General features: G+C 40.0%; 2 protein-coding genes across 2 annotated transcripts; both read left to right on the forward strand.

Annotated features, from left to right (window-relative positions):
• The first annotated feature begins 1,539 nt into the window (after nt 1-1,539).
• On the forward strand, nt 1,540-19,632 carry LOC134187739 (chitobiosyldiphosphodolichol beta-mannosyltransferase-like). The gene is made up of 14 exons (XM_062655887.1): nt 1,540-1,651; nt 3,182-3,294; nt 3,850-3,998; nt 6,288-6,377; nt 6,443-6,509; nt 7,578-7,627; nt 7,829-7,935; nt 8,003-8,041; nt 8,134-8,196; nt 8,255-8,365; nt 9,728-9,789; nt 16,750-16,802; nt 19,237-19,312; nt 19,374-19,632. Exons 2-14 carry the CDS (start codon nt 3,223-3,225, stop codon nt 19,500-19,502), a joined length of 1,068 nt encoding a protein of 355 aa, XP_062511871.1. The 5' UTR covers nt 1,540-1,651; nt 3,182-3,222; the 3' UTR covers nt 19,503-19,632.
• LOC134187738 (uncharacterized) lies at nt 11,091-13,337 on the forward strand. Its single transcript, XM_062655886.1, has 2 exons — nt 11,091-11,504; nt 11,570-13,337. Exon 2 carries the CDS (start codon nt 11,750-11,752, stop codon nt 13,253-13,255), a length of 1,506 nt encoding a protein of 501 aa, XP_062511870.1. The 5' UTR covers nt 11,091-11,504; nt 11,570-11,749; the 3' UTR covers nt 13,256-13,337.
• Nucleotides 19,633-20,456: the final 824 nt, after the last annotated feature.

A 20,456-nucleotide genomic window follows, 5' to 3' on the forward strand; every position in this document is an offset into this window, starting at 1 on the left:
CGCTGTTAGAATGGTCGGTATCCGGAACATGTTGGTTTCCTGACTGAACTCCTGTAGCCGTAGAATACGTGTACAGTACCACTAGCAGTTTTGTTGAGTTGTGTTAGACTGCGTAGTCAACTAGAGTATCTAGACGATACAGTCTAGTTTCGAGAGAACGTTTTCTACATCAGTAAATCTAGCTATATATGACGGCTCTATATGACGGCTTTCTATCACTAGACGTAACGTGTAGCTTAGGGTTGGGGATAGTTGATTATTCGTTCTATCTAAAATTGCTACTGCGCATTCAATATGACTGGTGGGCACTTCCTGGACAGCGAGGCAACATTATCCGGGCATTTTGTTTGTATGGCAATTATTGCTATCACTCTAGCAATCGGTTTCCTGGTTGCGATTTTATTATGGTACGTGCTTTCATGGCGAGCGGTAAGGAATAGGAGCGGAGTTTGCGTTGTTGTTCTCGGCGATGTCGGACGAAGTCCCCGTATGCAATACCATGCCTTGTCGTTGGCTGATGGCGGATTTTCTGTGGATGTTGTAGGGTACGGAGGTAGGGTGTGTTACCTTATTGCTGACTATTATTGTTGTGGCTGTAGCTAGCTTGATGGTTTTTGTCGTTTGTTTTGTGATATTGTTGTTATTGTTATTGTTGTTATTATTGTTGTTATTGTTGTTTGTTATTGTTGTTATTATTTTTATTAGTTATTGTTGTTTGTTACTGTTCTTGTCGTACACAGAAATCTGGTCAAGTACATGCAGAGTAACACACACACACACACACACACACACACACACACACACACACACACACACACACACACACACACACACACACACACACACACACACACACACACACACACACACACACACACACGCACGCACGCACACACACACACACACACACACACACACACAACTACATATCCTACTACCTAAACATATTGGTGTTAATCTACAGAGAATAACAGCGTCAATTCTTTATTTCTTACAAGGAAGTTCTAAAACCCAAAAAGGCCAAGTCTGCTACAGAGTGTCTTGACATAGAACATACAGCATAATTCCACACATCTTGAGCAATATAGTGCCAAGGGCGACAGATGGACTTACAAGTTGGAGCGGGGCATGAAGGACATCAGAGTACATGAAATACGAAAGTACTGTTTGCTTACAAATAATTTGAGGTACTCAAAGTTGAGTGTGACCAAGCCCCCTTAGCCCACTTAGCCCCAGCTCCGCCACCTCTGACTGTCTCAATGATGCTCTTGTGCGAGGCAAATGTCATCAGTATAGGCTACCGCTCCTACAGTGACGTTTCCCACTTTGTAGCCATGCAGACTTGTTGATTTGCAGCAAGAGGTCATCACTATACACAGAAAAACCGTGATGGTGACAGCACTCTATATCATAAACCTAATTGTTGTTTGTGTGTGGCTGTATGCTTTGGTTGTCTGTCTGTATTTTTCTGTGTGTTTGTCTGTTTGTCTGTCTGTAGTTTACCGTACACATTATTGTGTGGTCTCTAATAGGGTCGAAGCCACTGGAGCAATTGAGAGAGCACAGTAGCGGTCTCGTTAGAATATTGACACTCGGAGAATCGCCACGAATACTGCAAGGTCGGATACTGTCTGACATTTATGACGTGACGGTTAGACAATGCAAGACTACATTGTTTTCTTGACTTGAATATCAAGCAATGATTTGGTATTAATTTGGCTTAACGTGCCAACGGCGCTCATCTGGTGCCAAGGGTGCCATGTGAATGCTTTGGTACCCCATTAGTCTTCTAGTCTTGAACTTCTAGACCAGAGAGCATGCAAAGCACACGAATTCTAGTCTGGACCAAAACGATACTAAAATGATTTCGGAAGTACTTATAAAAAGCGATGCTTAACAGTAGTCTAACAGCATAGGGTTGTTTTACCTAGTTCAATAATTAGATGGAAAGACACCATGCTTTTGCATTATGCAAACATATTTGTAAATGCCATGAGATCTCACGAACGAAGAAGAGTTTTCTACTGTGTTTGTCGTAATGTTTTGGTGGACGGCATGAAACGACGACTCTTTGATTCTTTGACAGAATGCTATCTAGTCTAACCGCTCGACTAGCAAGACTACAGCTCGACCAGTTGTCAAAGGCGATGGTTGCGACACTGCTGTGCAAGTCCTGTCACCGCAAGCTTGAAAAGATTGAAGAACTGAAGCTGAAACTAAAACTAAGATGCCGGCGTGCACCGGAGTCTTTGTTCACTGCTCTGGCATGCAATTAGTGCCTCTGGCATGCACTTCTAAACCAATCAGAATTTACAACTGACAATCTGTTTCTAAGACGCTGATTAGCTTAGAAGGCTATTTCCAAAATTATTTTAATACCGTTATGGTCCAGACTAGAGTTTATGCTCTGCGTGCGCTCCCTGGTCTGAAAGTTCGAAGCCAGCAGTGTGCCTAAGTATGTCACTGTGTCAAAGCAAAGTACGATTGACTTTACTGGCCAAGCAAAAGTAGGTCTGGCGACTCTCGTCCTGAGATGCAGATACTGGGTGTTACATACTTTACGTACCTTACCAGTCATACATACATACTTTACCAGTATGTGAGAGTGGCCCATTGCATCGAATTATGCACACAGCACTAACCATTTCAAACTTGGAATTATTTTTGTTTGAAATGCACGTGTTTTTTATGCGTTTCCTATGCGACATTGTTCCAACATTGAAATCTGTATGCCTACTTCGAAATTGGAACCATAGAAGACTTTTTACATCTAATTATTAAATGTGTAAACATGCCGAGTCGTTGACCTAAATGTTAATTCAGGGTTTTCCTTAAAGTGTAGTGGCAACGCTGAGCAATGCTAGCCACATAACCAAGCCTATTCGCATGTGTTCTACCCAGATGTACTGTTTTGTACACTGTACTTACATATACAGCAAGCAGATCAAAGATGATGACCCAGGTTGAAAATAAAGTATTTTTACTATTCTTACATAGTACACCGCGGCTATAACAGAACGTACCACATCAATTATTGAAATTTAAATAATATTGAGATGTTATGCCATGTAATAATACTAACCACTTACTAAAAAAAGTGCACTAATGGGGAAATGACTGAGTGTTGCAGAAGCACTTTGTTGCATTTAGAATGTCGAGTAATTGTTTTTTAATTTTGTAGCATGGTACGTGCCGTCATTGCTGCGATATGTACTGAAAGTAATGCATCAACACGTGCAGTTGCCATTGGTGCTTCTACTCCGAACAAGAAAACCCGGCCATTTTTTGCTACAAGTAAGCTAATATTGGTGTATCCTTCTTTTTTGTTTCAGGAGCTTGTGGTTTGTTGTAGTTAGTTGTTGGTGTGGCCGGTTGGTTGAGCACACACACACACACACACACACACACACACACACACACACACACACACACACACACACACACACACACACACACACACACACAAGTGCGCACACACACACACACACACACACACACACACACACACACACACACACACATACACGCACGCATGCACACACACACACACACACACACACACACACACACACACACACACACACACACACACACACACACAAATGGCACAATAAATGATTTGCATGTGCTTATTCCTTTTTTGGCAATATTCTGGATTTGTTGTTGTCAATAAAAGATCAATTGATATGATGTAAGTTGGGCAAGCAATAAATTAAGAATATAGGATATGTGAATGTATGTTCAACAGTTGTGTCCACCATAACTGTTCCTGTTTGTGCAAATGTCCATACATGTGTACAGTACAGATAGATGTATGTAAAGTTTTCTAACAGTATCTGTTGTTTGCAGAATCCACCAGCCATTCCTACTCTAAGTGCTGTTTGGCTGGTCTGTTTGCTGACTGGTAGTCGCATGACTATTGATTGGCATAATTATGGATATTCTATACTTCAACTGGCCCTGAAACCAAATCATCCACTTGTGTTTATTTCAAAGTGGTAAGTAGCAGTTCATATTAGTCAGGGACGTAGCCAGCAGTTTGGAAATGGTCTGGTTGACGCACAGACGTGCATGCGCAGAAAGACAAAAAGATAATTTTTCTCTTGTTAAATAGTAATGAAGTGACAGAATACAATGTCTTGAGCATCATTGACGTCCTAGTAAAGAGGTGGCCATGTATAAAACCATGTGTTGGGCCTGTGCAGAGTATGATGCAGCACTTAAATTCTTAGACTCCCAGAAGGATCTCCTAGGAAGCAAAAAGTTCATGCATTGTATCTGTACAGAGTACGATACAGCACACGGTAATTCTTAGACTTCCAGAAAGATCTGATAGGAAGCAAGAAGTTCATAGGGTGATGAGGCATGTAATTAAAGGGAGGTGACAAAAGCAACACCATCTGGTTTCACTTACTATCTGGTATTCTAAAACAAATGAACAGATCTACGAGCTGTATGCGTTTTAGTCTGCGGGTCTGCAGGCACTTGATATGAGGCTGTCTCAGAGTGATTAAATAATATTTATTTAATCAGCTATACCCCATTGCGGAAGTTGCCGGGAATGATCCGTTGATGAAGTTCAAATATTGAAGAGTGGTTTGGTTGAAACCTGGCCAACCGGACTGGCGGCTACGTCCCTGCTAATACAATATGTTTCAGTAAATATTAGACATGACAATTAGACTGCAAACACTTGTAATATGCCCATACTGAAATAATGCCCATGGTCGTCTATATGCTTATATACAACAAGTCAGAACTTTCTGCCCTAAAACCCCCCAATGTGTACGCTCGGGATATGTATGCGAAATAGTGTCTGCAGAACATCCATCTTTGTGTGTGTGCGTTTGATGAGCTGGTGTCAGTGTTGAGTTAAAGTGCTTAAGTTACTGCTATACTCACGTCTTTGTTGCAATTACTGACACTGATGCTGTTGACAGGCTTCAGCCCAACAACTCTGGTTTAATTTGCTGATGCTGTACGGCTACCAGATCTTGCATGCAAATCGGTGTTTGTTGTTTAGCGGTCTTTAAGTGTTTCGTTAATGAATAGCCAAATGGCAGCGTATTGCAACCATGTATATGCCCGGGACCAAACTAACACCAATGCCCTAGTATACGTTCGAAATAAGAGGTTCTTTCTATACTCCTGGGGAGTTATTACAGGCGAATAGGGGTTACTCTCATTGAGAGTTTATAGTTATTAAGATTTTAATCAACCAATGACTGTTTTCCAGTTGGTGGTTGCAGTATTATTGTTATTTATGTTTCAATATATTGTAGTGTAGTTTGTTGAATTGTATCGTAGTGTTATCCAGAGTAGAATATAACGGTCAGTCATCGGTCATTGTCCAACCAACTGGTGTTTATGACCAACCACAATTTTTCTTTGATTGGACATACCTACATGATTGGGTAATTAAAGCGTAATAAGCTGATCAAAAACACATTGTTCAACAAACTATTTATTTGATCTTGCCTGCTGCTTCCATCAGTAGTCTGGACTTTGTGTTGCTGATTCCTTACTATCGGCTCCGCGCAATAGACTTAGTTTGCTCATCTCTTGTTCAGTTCATGTCATTACTGTAACCTTCATTTAACTTTTAACTGTTCATATCATTACTCTAACATGTCGTCATCATGATCAATGCAATAGAACAACAGCAAACAAGCGAAATTTTATGTTTACATTTTGATAGCAAACACATACAGTAGTGAATATGATGCAACAATTAAAGAAATTGAACTACATGTTGATGTTGATAATTACAAGAAATTTTGTGAAATCAAATAAGAATGAATGCCCAAAATTTAAAATGTCAGGTGAACATGTTTGGCTACAGCACGATGTGCGACCAATAAAATTGCCTTATATTCTACACTGATTATCAACTCAAATACACCATGTCTTTCTGTAATTAATGGTATTTAGTAGAAAGACAGCATCATGTGGCTTTCTAATGGAGACTATTTTTAGATGGCGACTAACAACAAATTGGTATTTACCAGTTGCCAGTTTATGCATTAGTGATTACAGTATTTGTATAGTTAAACACAGACGGGACTTGTAAGATCACTAAACGATGAGAATGTGTCATAGGATCTTTCATGTCGGCAAAGGCAAAATTGTCTTTAACAAGGAAGAGTTAGACTGCAGACTTTTTCTTAAGGCTTTTATTGCAGCTGACATTTGCCTGGGCTGGACTTTTGATGTCTTTGTGTAGTTGTGTTCAGAGATTTTTCGTGCAACTCAGCAGCAGATTGAAATAGTAATGTTTGTGTTACAAGGTACGAGAAGTGTTTTGGTCGTCTAGCAACTAACAACATCTGTGTAACGAAAGCAATGAAAGAGGATCTAGTAGACAACTGGGGCATCAGGTTTGCCATCGGCACACTACATTGGCTACAGTGTTACGGTTTATTCATCGGTGTTTTCTTTTTAGGGCTTCTACGATGTATGACCGACCTCCAGCCATGTTCAAAAAAACGAGTGTGGAGCTTCGGCATGAGGTTAATATGTAAGTAGGTATCCAATGAAATATAGGTAGTTTTGAGTAACATGTTTCTGGCTTTTCTGCTTTGTGAATCAACTTTGCCATAGACATTATGATGTGATGTGTACACCTTGTATGTGTCTTACAGTCGGATGTCAGTCATCCGAACAGTTTTGGACCCGACCCTGTTCATAATTCTGAATATTTCAGATAACTGTAGGTGTCCTTTTTTCTCATTTAAACTGAACATATGTATATGTATACTGAACAAAAATTGCATGAAGACCCAAACTGGTCTGCACTCAACACTGTATAATGTAATAATGGGAAAGTATGTAGTTTACTATACTGTACACCTCGCTTATCCGGACCTTGATTATCCGGGACTTTTGGTTATCCGGACAAATGACTTTTTGTGCTCCCGGATAATGTGTTCCTGGATAAAGCATATTTCACTTCATACTAAAACGCTGTAGGTTTACAGCCTTTCAGAAATGATCAAATGCATAACAGAGAACGTAATAATAATCTAATAAATAGGTAGTTATTGATGATGACTCTTCTAGAGACATGAATGTACAGTAAGTGTAGGAACAGAGTGTGGTCTTGTACAGTGGATGAAAATTAGTTGATATATATCAATTTTGATTATCCGGACACTCGATTATCCAGACTTTTAACCTGTCTTTGGAGAAGTCTGGATAATCGAAGGTGTACTGTATAATGTTACTAACTTGACATTGCACCTTGCTGCACAAGCATGTAACAGTTTACAGTTTACTTCTAGAGGACGTCCCAGGCACTCTACGTTCGGTTATCTGGCATGTTTGGATTCATGGCGTTTATATAATGGACATGTGACTGTATATGTAAGCAGACAGAGAATTGAGAAACTGTGAGTACATTGTCAAGTGAATAGTTTGATATGACTTTTGTAGCAAGTCATGTAGTGTAGATCATGTTGTTTTGAAATTTAGTTAACATCATATGTCATTCAGGCAGTATAATTTGATCTGTGTGCGATCATTTTGACTCTACACTTCATGGTCATTCTAATTTACAATACTGTTTGTGTTTGTTGCAGTTGTTTTTACGTCTTTCAACTGATTATGTAGTTTTCAAAGGTGATTCAAGGTGAACAAGTGTGTATGTGTGTGTGTGTGTGTGTGTGTGTGTGTGTGTGTGTGTGCGCGTGCGTGCGTGCGTGCGTGCGTGCATGTGTGCATGCGTGCGTGCGTGCGTGTGTGTGTGTTGTATAGTGTCTCATTTTTTTGAGTCTGCAATTACTCAATGATTACTAAGACTTACACTTGAAAGTGCTGTATTTGCATGCAGGTCAACAGTGGTTGGTGTAGAAACGGCATTCACAAGGAAAACAAACGGAAATGTACATCTTCGGTCTGACAGGCCTTTTCTCGTCATAAGTAGCACTAGCTGGACGGGTCAGATTTATGTGATTGATGATCTAGATATAGCAAAATGTGTATACAGAATTTTGTGTATCTGCAGAAGATGAGGACTTTTCGGTGTTGCTCCAAGCACTTGAAAGTGAGTTGTCGCATTGGGTGTCACAATGTAGTGATTTTGTGTTACGGAGCTTATACCCAGTTAGGTTATGATTCAACTGTGTTTTATTACAGTGTATGAGCAATCTATCAGACAAGGACATGAGAGCTTGCCATCTGTAGTGTGTGTCATCACAGGTTTGCATTTGATTTTATCCATTGTGACATGCAAGTAATGCAAGTTAGTGTATTTCAGGTAAGGGCCCTCTGAAGAGTCATTATGAAAGAATAATTGCCGAGAAACAGTTGAATCATGTCAAGTTTTGTTTGCCGTGGCTTGAACCCAACGATTATCCCGTTCTTCTTGGTATGTTGATGGAGGACATGAACTAGATCATTATACTGTTAATCTGTGGTCATGTGACATGCGACTAGTCATGAGCACATACAGTCCACATCAAAACTATTGACACATTTCCGGTTTAGTTGTACTATTTTTGGAAAGTCTTCTTGTTTTGCTATGTAATAAGAAACCATCGCCAAATTCTTCTCAAACAGCTGAAAAGCAGCCACAAAAGCTATTCCATAGTTTGGGCATCCGCTTAGAGAACTTTTCCATCGTCAAATGAGTCATGAAGACAACGTCGCGATATTCTGTTACTATACCGCTCTGGTACCAAGAAGCCATCTATGATCTCCCAACTTTTACGTGTTTCTCGCTCTAATGTTTACTGAACTCTCAAAAGATTGGACGCTGGAGAACGTAGAGCTTCCCGTGGAAGACCAAAAAAACTAGCTGAAAACCATTGAACAGCCTAGTGAACATGACGCACACAAGGAACAACAAAATCAGCAAACAAACTTTCCCATCAACTAACAGCGCAAGAAGGACTTGTCGTCAGGTCTTCCACCAGCAGAAGAGAACTTCATGACGCAGGCTATCACTACACTATGCCTAAGAAAATTTCGCTAGTGAAGCTAGAAACGAGATTCTGGGCGCGTCGCAGTCTTGATTAGCCCGCTAACTCACCAGATCTTGCACCAATAGAAAACCTCTGGGAGGTCATCAAGCAGTGTGTTAAGCTTCGCACGCCTCAAAACATTCATGAACTTGAAGACGCAATCCAGGCAGAGTGGCAGTTGCTCACACTTTGTGATCTGTTGCCATACATCGAACGCATGTGTAGCTGAATGTGCCTTTGTGTAGCTAGCGGGGGAAATACTATCAAAAAATGAAAGGAGGACACAAGCTACTGATGCGTACATGTGTGTTTCCAAAAGTCTAACAAACCTGCGAGCAAACACAATAGTTCTTGTCTATCTAGAAAACGTACGTCTTGTGAAAACAGATGCGTTTCTACTCACGCTACCCATGGCCACGCCTCCAAGCGTAAATGTGTCAGTAGTTTTGACGTGGACTGTATTCAGATGGTGTATATGATGTTGTTGCATAGCAAGTGTGCAGTAAGTTATACACGTCACGTGACCATGGTATAGAGTACTTATCGTATGATTAGCATGGTAAATGGCTTTTTTGAGCACTCGGAGTGGGTTTATAGACATTGGCTTTGCCTTGGGTGATAACCACGTCCCTCATGCCTGTAAAAGCCATAAAGCACTCTAATCATATGATTCCTTATACCTATTTACATATGTGTACTTGTTGGAGCAAAGATTTTTGCTAATTACCTATAATACATTTTAAAATTTTGATTTTTATTGCTATTAGGTTCGGCTGATTTAGGGGTTTGTCTTCATGTGTCTTCTTCAGGACTGGACTTGCCTATGAAGGTTAGAAATTGTATACATCTTTGAAGGCTGTACATTTAGAAAGAAATACAAGCCCTGAGGCTTCAATTAAATATTGGAATATGTTTGTTTGTATACTAATAAAGGACCCAGGGCTTGTATTTGGATTGAGTGTATATGGTACGAAGATATTAGCAATTGTATGCTAGAGAGTTGCAAGTCGCTTCACTTGTCAATTATGTATACTACTGATATCTGTTTACATGATCGTCCAGCTACTTAAAAATTAAAAGCAAGTCATCTGCAGTGAAGACTTCAAAGTCTGATTCTCCGAAAGCGTTACATCATTTCCCCTTGTTTTGTGACATCTGCCGGCATTGGCTTAGTTGCTTTCGCTGATTGTGATTTATGTTGCTGAAGTAGAAATGATGTTTGACTTGCGTTGTAGTGCTTTTGTCCTTCATGTAGGTCATTAGAGCGTCTTCCACACCATAAACATTGGTAGTGATTCTTCACACTTGTTGAATATATTATAGTTCCAAATGAGTGGTTAAGTGGGCACCTCAGTTGCTGGTTGAAACAAATCTCGCTTGTATACATACAGCTGAAGGCTTGGTGGGTATTCAGTCTTGGTCTTTTATTAGGGACAAACTCAAACAAAGTTGCAAAGCAGTTTGAATTTTGGTGGGGCTTGTATTTGGATGGATATACCATATTTGCCTTGAGTATAGCCCTGCTTAAGTAAGCTCCCATCCCTCTTTTGTCCTAGGTTCTGATATTTCATACCCTTTTGTTCTTTAATTAGTGCTAATTGGTGCTTTCTACAGTGACTGTCTGCTAGATTTTAGTTGTCTGTAGGAATGCTAATTATTCCTCATTGCCTACGTCTTTGACAACATGCAGCAGTTATGCTGAAGAGAATTTGTTCATTCACTGTTGAACAGAAGATAAACATTGCAGTGGTGTCGAAAACTGCCAATGAAGTTAGCATTGACAGGTGGTGTCACTAGCTCTTGAGATAATTTATTAATCACTTCCACCAATTAACACCTTTAGGTGTCAGATTATCCATTAATGTCCTGTTCCATACTTTTACTTTGATGCTGGCAAACCATAGGTGTGGGTGTAATGCTTGGGCGTGTATGGTAATCAAGCTTTAACTAATAGGTGTATGTAGAAAAATTAATGTTACTAATATTGGATCAGTATAACAAAATATCGAAACAGTATTGGTTTTCAGTGAATCTCTTTTTTGAGATCTAGAGATCTATAGGATGTAGTAATATTGCTCCATGAAATTAATGTCAACTAATGAGCAAAATGTTACTGATCTATGTGTGTCTATCTTAGTAGGGGTTGTAGCATAGTTGGACATCTTGGACCAATAAAAAGACAATACGCTCAGAATAGACCTTTTCACAGGGCGTGGCACCAACAACGTCATCACCTACCGCGGCGTCAATTTGGTTCTCTTTTGATGCATTGGCGTTTGCTAACCGCGTGAGTCTAGAGCCAAAGCAACAATTTTTCTTTTCGAACTTTAATCGGTGCGTATAGCGATGCATCGAATTAGGTGAGGCCTCATTAAGACTCGGCTCTTGTGTGTTTTGCGTGTTTTACGGTGATGAACAACCTCTTTCTGATCTCTTTCGTGACTCTACCGCGTCATTTTGAGTGATGATTTAACATTGAGACTTGACAGACGTCAAATGCGGGTACAAACGTGCGTACGTAATCTATGATGCGTGTTCTGTGTGGTACGCACTTACCAAATGGTTTGGTTTGTACCTCCTGAATACTTCCTAGAAAGTGCATCGTCTAGGGAATGTCTGACGTGAAGAGGAAGTCTTTAGACAAGTCTGGTGGTACTGAGAGGTAAGAAGAGATGCATGATTTCATCATGAGGTAATGTCCTCAGCTGTGGCTGTCATATAAATAAACCAGTCACTCAGTGTTGCTGTACTGTGTTTTATTTCTTGGAGCGTGTAATTGCCGTTCTATCATGGTTATGTGCTGTGTTCCTGGATGTACCAATGTATCTGCCAAGGGGAAATATTTGAAGTTTTTCAGATTTCCTTCAAATGAAGAGGAACGTCAGAAGTGGTTAGAACAGTTAGGACTTGATGATGTCTCGACCAATGCCAGGGTATGTGGTAGGCATTTTGTTCGTGGAACCAAATCAACAACAGGAGTAATACCAACGTTGTCCAAGACAAAGCCACCTTTTTCTGTTGCTGCAATAAAGCGATCCAGAGTTAGAGCTTCTTTTACATGGTCACCATCAAAACAAACTCCTCCTTTGAAAAGGCTTGCTGCAAGAGTTATTTCAAGACCAAGAAGGCCTAAATCTTCTACTCCTAAGAAGAACGTTGCAGCATGCAGGCGGTCTCTAAGTCTTATTTCCCCAATACGGGAACATGAAGACAGAGATGTGGATGTTGCAGAAGACTTTGAAGACATGTTTCACAGTCTAAGTATTGATGTTGAGCCTCACTCTGACTGTGCATCATGTTTTGAGCTGCAGGAGGAATTAAAGGAAAAAGAAAACTGTATCAAATTACTTGAACAGCAAATGTCTAGTGGCGAGAATTGGAGGGTTGAGGCAATTCAAGATAATGATGAAAAGACGTTGTTTTATACTGGATTTCGCAGCTACAATGATTTCAAGGGTTTTTTCAAGTCGTTAGAGTATGCTGCCACTTCACTGAAATATTGGTCACAGAGACATACAGCATTTACAGAGAGTAAATCAGCAAAACCTCGTTCTCTTTCACCTCTAAATGAGTTTTTTCTGACAATGGTTCGTCTTCGTTTGGGGCTAGAGATGAAAGACCTTAGCTACAGGTTTGGCTTCTCTCTTTCTCAAGTTCATAATATTTTTGTCACATGGATAAACTTTCTCTATTGCCATTTGAATGATGTTGACTGGTGGTTGCCAAGGGACACTCTACGTCGAAGTTTACCGCAGTCATTTAGAGAGGCTTTTCCAAAAACCACCTGCATCATTGATGCAACAGAGCTTTTTACAGAACGTCCTTCAGATAGGGGTTTGCAATCAGCTTTCTTCTCCAGTTACAAACACCACCACACTGTGAAAGCATTGGTTGCAATATCGCCATGTGGTCATGTCATGTTTGTGTCACAACTATTTACTGGTGCTATATCAGACAGGGAACTTACCAAGCAGTCTGGTTTTCTTAATAAATTGGTGCCTGGAGACCAAGTCATGGCAGACAAAGGATTTATTATTGCCGACATTCTCATGGACGTTGGGGCATCTCTTGTGCTACCTCCTTTTCTAAAAGGAGGAGGTCAGTTTGCCGAGGAGCAAGTCATTAAATGCCGGCAAGTGGCGTCTCTTAGAATCGATGTAGAAAGGGTGATCAGACGGATAAAGAACTATAGAATTTTACAAGGCATAACACTTAGTTCAAGTATGGATCTTTTAGATAAGGTATTTACTGTATGTTCGTATCTAACGAATTTGCATCCACCTCTTGTACGGTAAATTTAATTTTGTAGGGTAGATTAATATTAATTAGTGTCATGATATTAAATTTTGTTTGGAAAAGTAAATATATTGGCTTTTGTTATAATTCTGTACTCTTGTGTGTCACATGTTCCAGAATACATCACACTACCACTTGCTGTTCAATTTCATTTTCAATCATTACAACATTAATAGTACAAACAGAACTCTATCTACTTGCTACCTAAGGTCCAACATGGGCAAGCCAAGTGGAAACCTTGGTGAAACTATTTCTGCTAATACACACTTGTCATAAAAATTTTCTAATTTAGGCAAGCATTCCTGTAACCAAAATTTATGTTTATACTTAATTCGGTCTATAAATATGTCATATTGTGTCCATACAACGAAGTCACACCAGTTCCTTCCTGTTATGGCCATCTGACCTTGCACCTGGTAGAAATACTTGTGCCTTCTATTCAAGTGCAACTGGCCATCCTTCCATTTACAGTAGAAGCCAGGCATCTGTGCAGCTTCAGAGATCGTTTTTGTTCGCATTGAATATGGACACTTGATTTCAAGCACACCATCTGTGTCATCAACGTTACTTGGATCATAGATTAAACCATCTGGTGATGCTCCCAACCATCCACGCTCTGTATCAACAAAAAATCCACATTCCGATACCTGTATTCCTGCATGACCTCTTCGACGCTGCATTTCAAGGTAAAATAAGCGAGCAACTACCTCATTATCTTGGCCCCACCTTATTGCAGGCAGCCATGTTGGTATTTTTGTATAACCTAAAATTCTCTTTACCAGAGGATCTGGCAATGTCATTGCCTTTCTCTTCACAACATCTGCAAATATGGAGGCAGTTAGTCTGTTCTTTCTCGCTTCAAACCATTTTGGGTTTAATGCCTGGCCTCTTGTTGTAAATTCAATAGCACTACGCTGCGCATCAGACACTTGCAAAGATGCCTTAAAAGCAGTACACATAGCACTCAGTTCATCCAGGTCAGCACACATATCACTCAGTTCATTCAGGTCAGTATGACCCATGTCTTCAACAGGATAAGCAATGTCTGTTGTTGTTGCCAGTAAAAGTTCATCATCTGACAAAAACATTTGGAAGTTCTCAGATCTTGCCACAGGAAGAGGAGGAGGTGGGGGAGGTGGCGGAATAAAGACACTGACAAGCAATGGCATGTTGTCACTTTTGTAACTGTTGATAAGGTCAGAAGCAAAACATTTCATCATGATCTCTCCTTTTCCTCTCAAAGCAGGAGGTCTTGGATCAAAATCTTTTGCCTTAGTGGTAGTCATGGAAGAAAGCTTCTCTTGTCTGAAGATCTTGTGCTTCTTAAGAGAGATACTGGTGATAGGTCCAGTTGGTTTCTCCTTGCTTCTTGGTTGTATCCAAGCACAGGGCTTTGATGTAGGAGCAAGCTTGCTTCCAAATGATTCCATTGACCACAAAGCAGCAGACACATGAATGCATGAATGTGATAGGCCAGCAGGACAAGTGCAATGTGCAAATTTGATGTTGTGGCTACGTTTCTCAAAGGCGATGCATACTCTCCTGATCTCTTGTTTCATTGTAGCTAGCACTTTGAACTTCATCCAAGTATAGGCAAACTGAGTTGTATTGAGGACCATCTCAATGACATGACCAGACTTCCACACGGTATGACCTTCTGTCAGACTTCTGAATGCAGCGGCCTGAATTGATGACACGCCTGTTGCTGGTCGCATGTGGTGTAATATGCTAGCTATTGTTACTACTGGGCAGACCATGTGTATTTCCTCCATCTGATTCTGCCAACCATCTGAAGCACAATCAGGCAGTGCAAAAACACACTCTTGTTCTGCCTCTTCACTAGAATCTTCTAGCAGGTACATTCCTTGTTTGATGGCATTCGTGACTCTGTACACAGAATTAAAACTAGTCAAGCAATAGTGGCAAACAAGCACATGCATTGTCAGTTATCTCACCTTTCAATAAGAATAGACTTTGTTCCAGTTGTTGAAAGAGCAAGGTCACTGGCAATAGTACGATGTCGTTGTAAGAACATACAAAGATCTCTTTTTGTACACATCTCAGGACTCTTGCCAAACACTGAATCTACGAGCACTTTGGAAAACGACATGAAGGAAAAGTAAACATAGTACAGCAACACTGAGTGACTGGTTTATCTATATGACAGCCACAGCTGAGGACATTACCTCATGATGAAATCATGCATCTCTTCTTACCTCTCAGTACCACCAGACTTGTCTAAAGACTTCCTCTTCACGTCAGACATTCCCTAGACGATGCACTTTCTAGGAAGTATTCAGGAGGTACAAACCAAACCATTTGGTAAGTGCGTACCACACAGAACACGCATCATAGATTACGTACGCACGTTTGTACCCGCATTTGACGTCTGTCAAGTCTCAATGTTAAATCATCACTCAAAATGACGCGGTAGAGTCACGAAAGAGATCAGAAAGAGGTTGTTCATCACCGTAAAACACGCAAAACACACAAGAGCCGAGTCTTAATGAGGCCTCACCTAATTCGATGCATCGCTATACGCACCGATTAAAGTTCGAAAAGAAAAATTGTTGCTTTGGCTCTAGACTCACGCGGTTAGCAAACGCCAATGCATCAAAAGAGAACCAAATTGACGTCGCGGTAGGTGATGACGTTGTTGGTGCCACGCCCTGTGAAAAGGTCTATTGTAACAACATCTTTTGATTCGACAAAACACAGAAACTCATAATCAATCTGTCTTCTTGTGCTACACACACGCACGCACACACACACACGCACACACACACACACACACACACACACACACACACACACACACAGACACACAGACACACAGACACACAGACACAAACAACTTTCAACTGTTATCTTGTCTCGCACTCAACAAACCCACAATTAACTTACATTCTTCTGTTCGTCAGCAAACTAAAGTTGTCTGCTCAAAGCCTCATTTGATTGTCGGAGGCGAGAATTGACTGTGAGTGGGGAGACGCAGAAAGGCACTGTACATGAATGCCCTTGCACAACTCTAAAACGTGATCTTCAATGTCTTCCAACACGAGTCAAATCCCAATCACCATATTACCTAACAGAGCAACTGGTTTGGAGATTTTCGTTGGCGGCTTTGAATTCTTTGCAGTTGATGTAACCAGACATATCAGTGTCGTAACATTAGAAAGCAAGGAGAATAATTAGATGTGATGTGTTAACAGTTAGGTATTTTAGCAGTGTTTAAATACAGTCGTATAGTCTTGCTTAGTTCTTCTTGCCGGAAGAGTGAGGGCAGGGAAGGATCTTGTTTCGTGAGACTACTAGTAATACTGTGGTTCTGACTGACACTTAGTAATAAGTTATGAAATCAATTAATGAAGAATATGTAAGGAGTCTAGAGCAAATTGATTTTTTGGTTGTGATTACTTTACTGGTGTGTTCAGGCGAGTGATGCTCGTTTTGATGTGAACTATTATGTTGATAAGAAATTTATTGTGTGTAGGTTGTTGATATGTTTGGCTGTGGTCTTCCTGTCTGTGCCATACATTTCAAGTGGTGAGAATTATTGTTGTGTCACATGGAAAGCGTAATTAGCCGACACAGACTTCTCAATGATTTGTAGATAATGAGCTGTTTGAACAATAATTGATTAATACAGAATTATTACCTCATGAAATAACTAGCGAAGAGATCAGTTAATATAAGATAATGCAGACATGTTTGTTGTGTATGTCAGTGACATTTTTTTGTATTGTTGTTTTGATCCTACCTCTTACTTTTATGTATGGTTGGTATTGTTGTATAGATTTTGAGAGATCTCATACTGTACTGAGAAAACATGTGGCTTGAATTCATTATGGCATATACATATTTAAGACTCTTAGAATGGTTAACTCGTGAAATTTGGCTTGAAGTGTTGACTTTGACCACAACTGTACACACCATATTTCTTCTAATACAATCCTACCACTTGTATTGTTTGGAATGTTCCAGTATCAAATATCTACAATAAGACTAGATGGTTCATTGTTTGTATTAGAAGGCGGGAAATTATTTGAAGGTGGGCTTTTGTTTTGCCAAACCTCATATAACAGTGAACATAATGACTGAAAAACACATATGGTACATATGAAATGTTATTGAGTTACTGAGCTACCACTGAAACAACAGCATGTGCATTATAAGGAGAGTGTCTGTTAATTGAAATGAGCCGTTTTCCGAACTGTACACATTAGAAGGTGGAAATTATTGGAAGGATGCGTTTGTATTAGAAGGAATATGGTGTGCATTACGACAGAAGAGCCGAAGGTGTTTGTTTGTGTTATGGAAGTATCTAACCTGCACGATGTCTGAATGATTGCTCAGGGCCATCAGTTAGGCAGAGGCAGTTATTGTTGCATTTGTCCAGACCATGCGTGGAAAATAGAATGCAACAAAGCTGCAGCACTGTAGACTAACAATGCGTGTTGACAACACTCAGGTCAAAGCATGCATCTATATGGTTGATGCACCAGTTTACACTCTCAAGGTTAATATAGTAAGAATTTGGTTGGCTGAACTTGATGTAGTCTACTACAATGTTGTTTCAAGTTACACTAAAACACTTTTGTATAGGTATTTGTGCAGACCAATATATTTCTTGATGCTTGGATTGGCCAGTCCAGTTTTGAGCTTGACCAAAATAACAACAAAATTTGATATGCACATGCACAATGATATGCTTGCTGTAAAATAATTTGGTAGTATATATCCTATTAATACATATCAAGGACACAAGTGTCAATAGTGCATGTGATCCAGAAACTGTTTGTGTTCTGCTGGGTATCAGTGTTATTTCTTTTATTGTCCGTTTGTTGTCTCACATTTGTATGCAGCACTATGAAAACTGCACATGCCCAAGTTGTCACATGATCATGACTTTGTTATTCTTATTTTGATTGGTTGGTGTAGGTTTCATGTTCAAATATCCGAACATCAAAAAATTTAGTTGGTCTTGCCTAAATTGGAGACATTTGTGATTAGTGATTTCAACACACATTTTTATCATTTAACCTCTTCAGAGCCGTTATTTGGATGGCCTTTTTGGATATGTATTGTGTGGTGATCATTGTATTACGTATGTATTACAGTGGAGCTGGCCAATCGGAAAACCCTGTCATTTGAATGTATTAGCATACTGGACTAATACCGGCTTGACACTAGACAATACACTAAACGATTTGATTTGAGCCAAACTTTTATGCATTTAGCTCGTGCTAAATTAGTCCCAGCTAAACCCTAGGGCCAGGCTCCAGCTAAACCTAACCACGTGTTACATATTTTTCGTGCTACTGGGCAACAATACATATAGTATATTTCCCTCCTCCTATTGTCATATTTCTCGTTCCATATTTGCAACCTTGAAGACTTTGATGAACATGTCAAAGAATCGTTTAGAAAGGTTTTGCACCGGAATCGACAAAATAAGATAGAAGTAAAAACAGTGCCAAACGCACCACCACGCCCAGTTATCCCAGATAGTCTAAACATCCGACCAATCATGCAAATTAGCACGGGCCAGGCTCGAGCAAATTTGGCTCGAGTCAAATTGTTTAGTGTAAAGCTGGTATAAGTCATCGTCAGATGTAGTACTGTACTCATGTGCTTATTGTAGTTTATATATTATTGCAACGAGTTTAGAATTAATTATTACAGACTGGTGTGAATGCTAAGTCATTGGCACATACAGTTGTCAGCTCAATGGTACATACAGTTTGAGTCGTTTGTATAAACAATTGTGACACTGTTGTATGTATACACACATGCATGCGTGTGCGCATGTGCGAACGTGCACACATGTGCGAACGTGCACACACACACACACACACACACACACACACACACACACACACACACACACACACACACACACACCTTCATCGACAGAGCATGAACGTGTCTGAATGTACCAATTCCATCCATTTGCATTACACGGTTATGTTTTGTCTAGCCTGCATGAATTGGTTGTTCACGAGCACAATGGACTCGTATTTCACAATTCACAACAGTTGGCGAAGCAATTACAGGTGAAGTGATGTGTACCATGTTTTGTAGCTAATTTTTTGTTGACGTTGAGTTCTGTGTTAGAGTCTTGCTAGTGGATTTCCCGATAGTCAGGAACGTTTGGAGACATTCCGCGGTAATCTCAAATCATTTCAGAACGATCGATGGCAGGACAGCTGGAACAAAACCGTGTTACCTTTGTTCAAAAGTTGATTTCGTGTGTTGTTAGCACATTTGCATGTGGCTATATGATAATACATACTTTTCGACATTTCTTTTCTATTCATATGATTGAGCCAAACGGAAATGCCATTGCATGGTGATGGTGCCAATTGTGGCACCAGACGTGACATGGGAGCCTTATGCACGTGGTATTTTTATGGCTAACCTAAATTAGTCTAAGGTTTGTAGATAGACGGCTAACCCTGTCTAGAGCATTTTGCATTCATTGATTTATGAGCATCGTGTACGTATAGCAGTTTGCTCAATTTAGTCGATTTTTCAAGTGTTAGACTTGGCGAATTTGCTAATATATTAGTAAAACTGTACTAATCAAGAGGCACCAGAGACTGCTCTGGAGCCACAATTCTGGCTCCAGCAAAAATAGGGTTGGCAACACTGTTGGCCCAGTTGTTATTAATTAAGTCCAGCCATTAAACAGTTTCTCATGTTTTTTTATTGTTGCAAGCTAAAGGTGGTCAGGTAAATGGTGCGTCTTGGTTTGTCTTTGTCTTGGTTCTTGCTCTCAAGTTGTGATTCAGGTGTCTAAAAACGCTTTAATTAATGCGAAGGAGGCTGTGTGACAATACCTTATAGTGCATGTAGTGTAAAGATAATATCAAGAATTTATGTTAGTGCCACGTTGTATGTAATTTTTTTAGTATAATGTGTGTGTGTGTGTGTGTGTGTGTGTGTGTGTGTGTGTGTGTGTGTGTGTGTGTGTGTGTGTGTGTGTGTGTGTGTGTGTGTGTGTGTGTGTGTGTGTGTGTGTGTGTGTGTGTGTGTGTGTGTGTGTGTGTGTGTGTGTGTGTGTGTGTGTGTGTGTGTGTGTGTGTGTGTGTAAAAATAATAGTTTTATAAATAATGGTTTACGATTTATATTGCTCTAATTAATTACAATCTTCGAATTTTTTTAGTTAAATAATAAAATGTGTGTTAACACATTCT

This window comes from Corticium candelabrum, chromosome 12 (assembly GCF_963422355.1).
Source record: "Corticium candelabrum chromosome 12, ooCorCand1.1, whole genome shotgun sequence".
NCBI lineage: Eukaryota > Metazoa > Porifera > Homoscleromorpha > Homosclerophorida > Plakinidae > Corticium > Corticium candelabrum.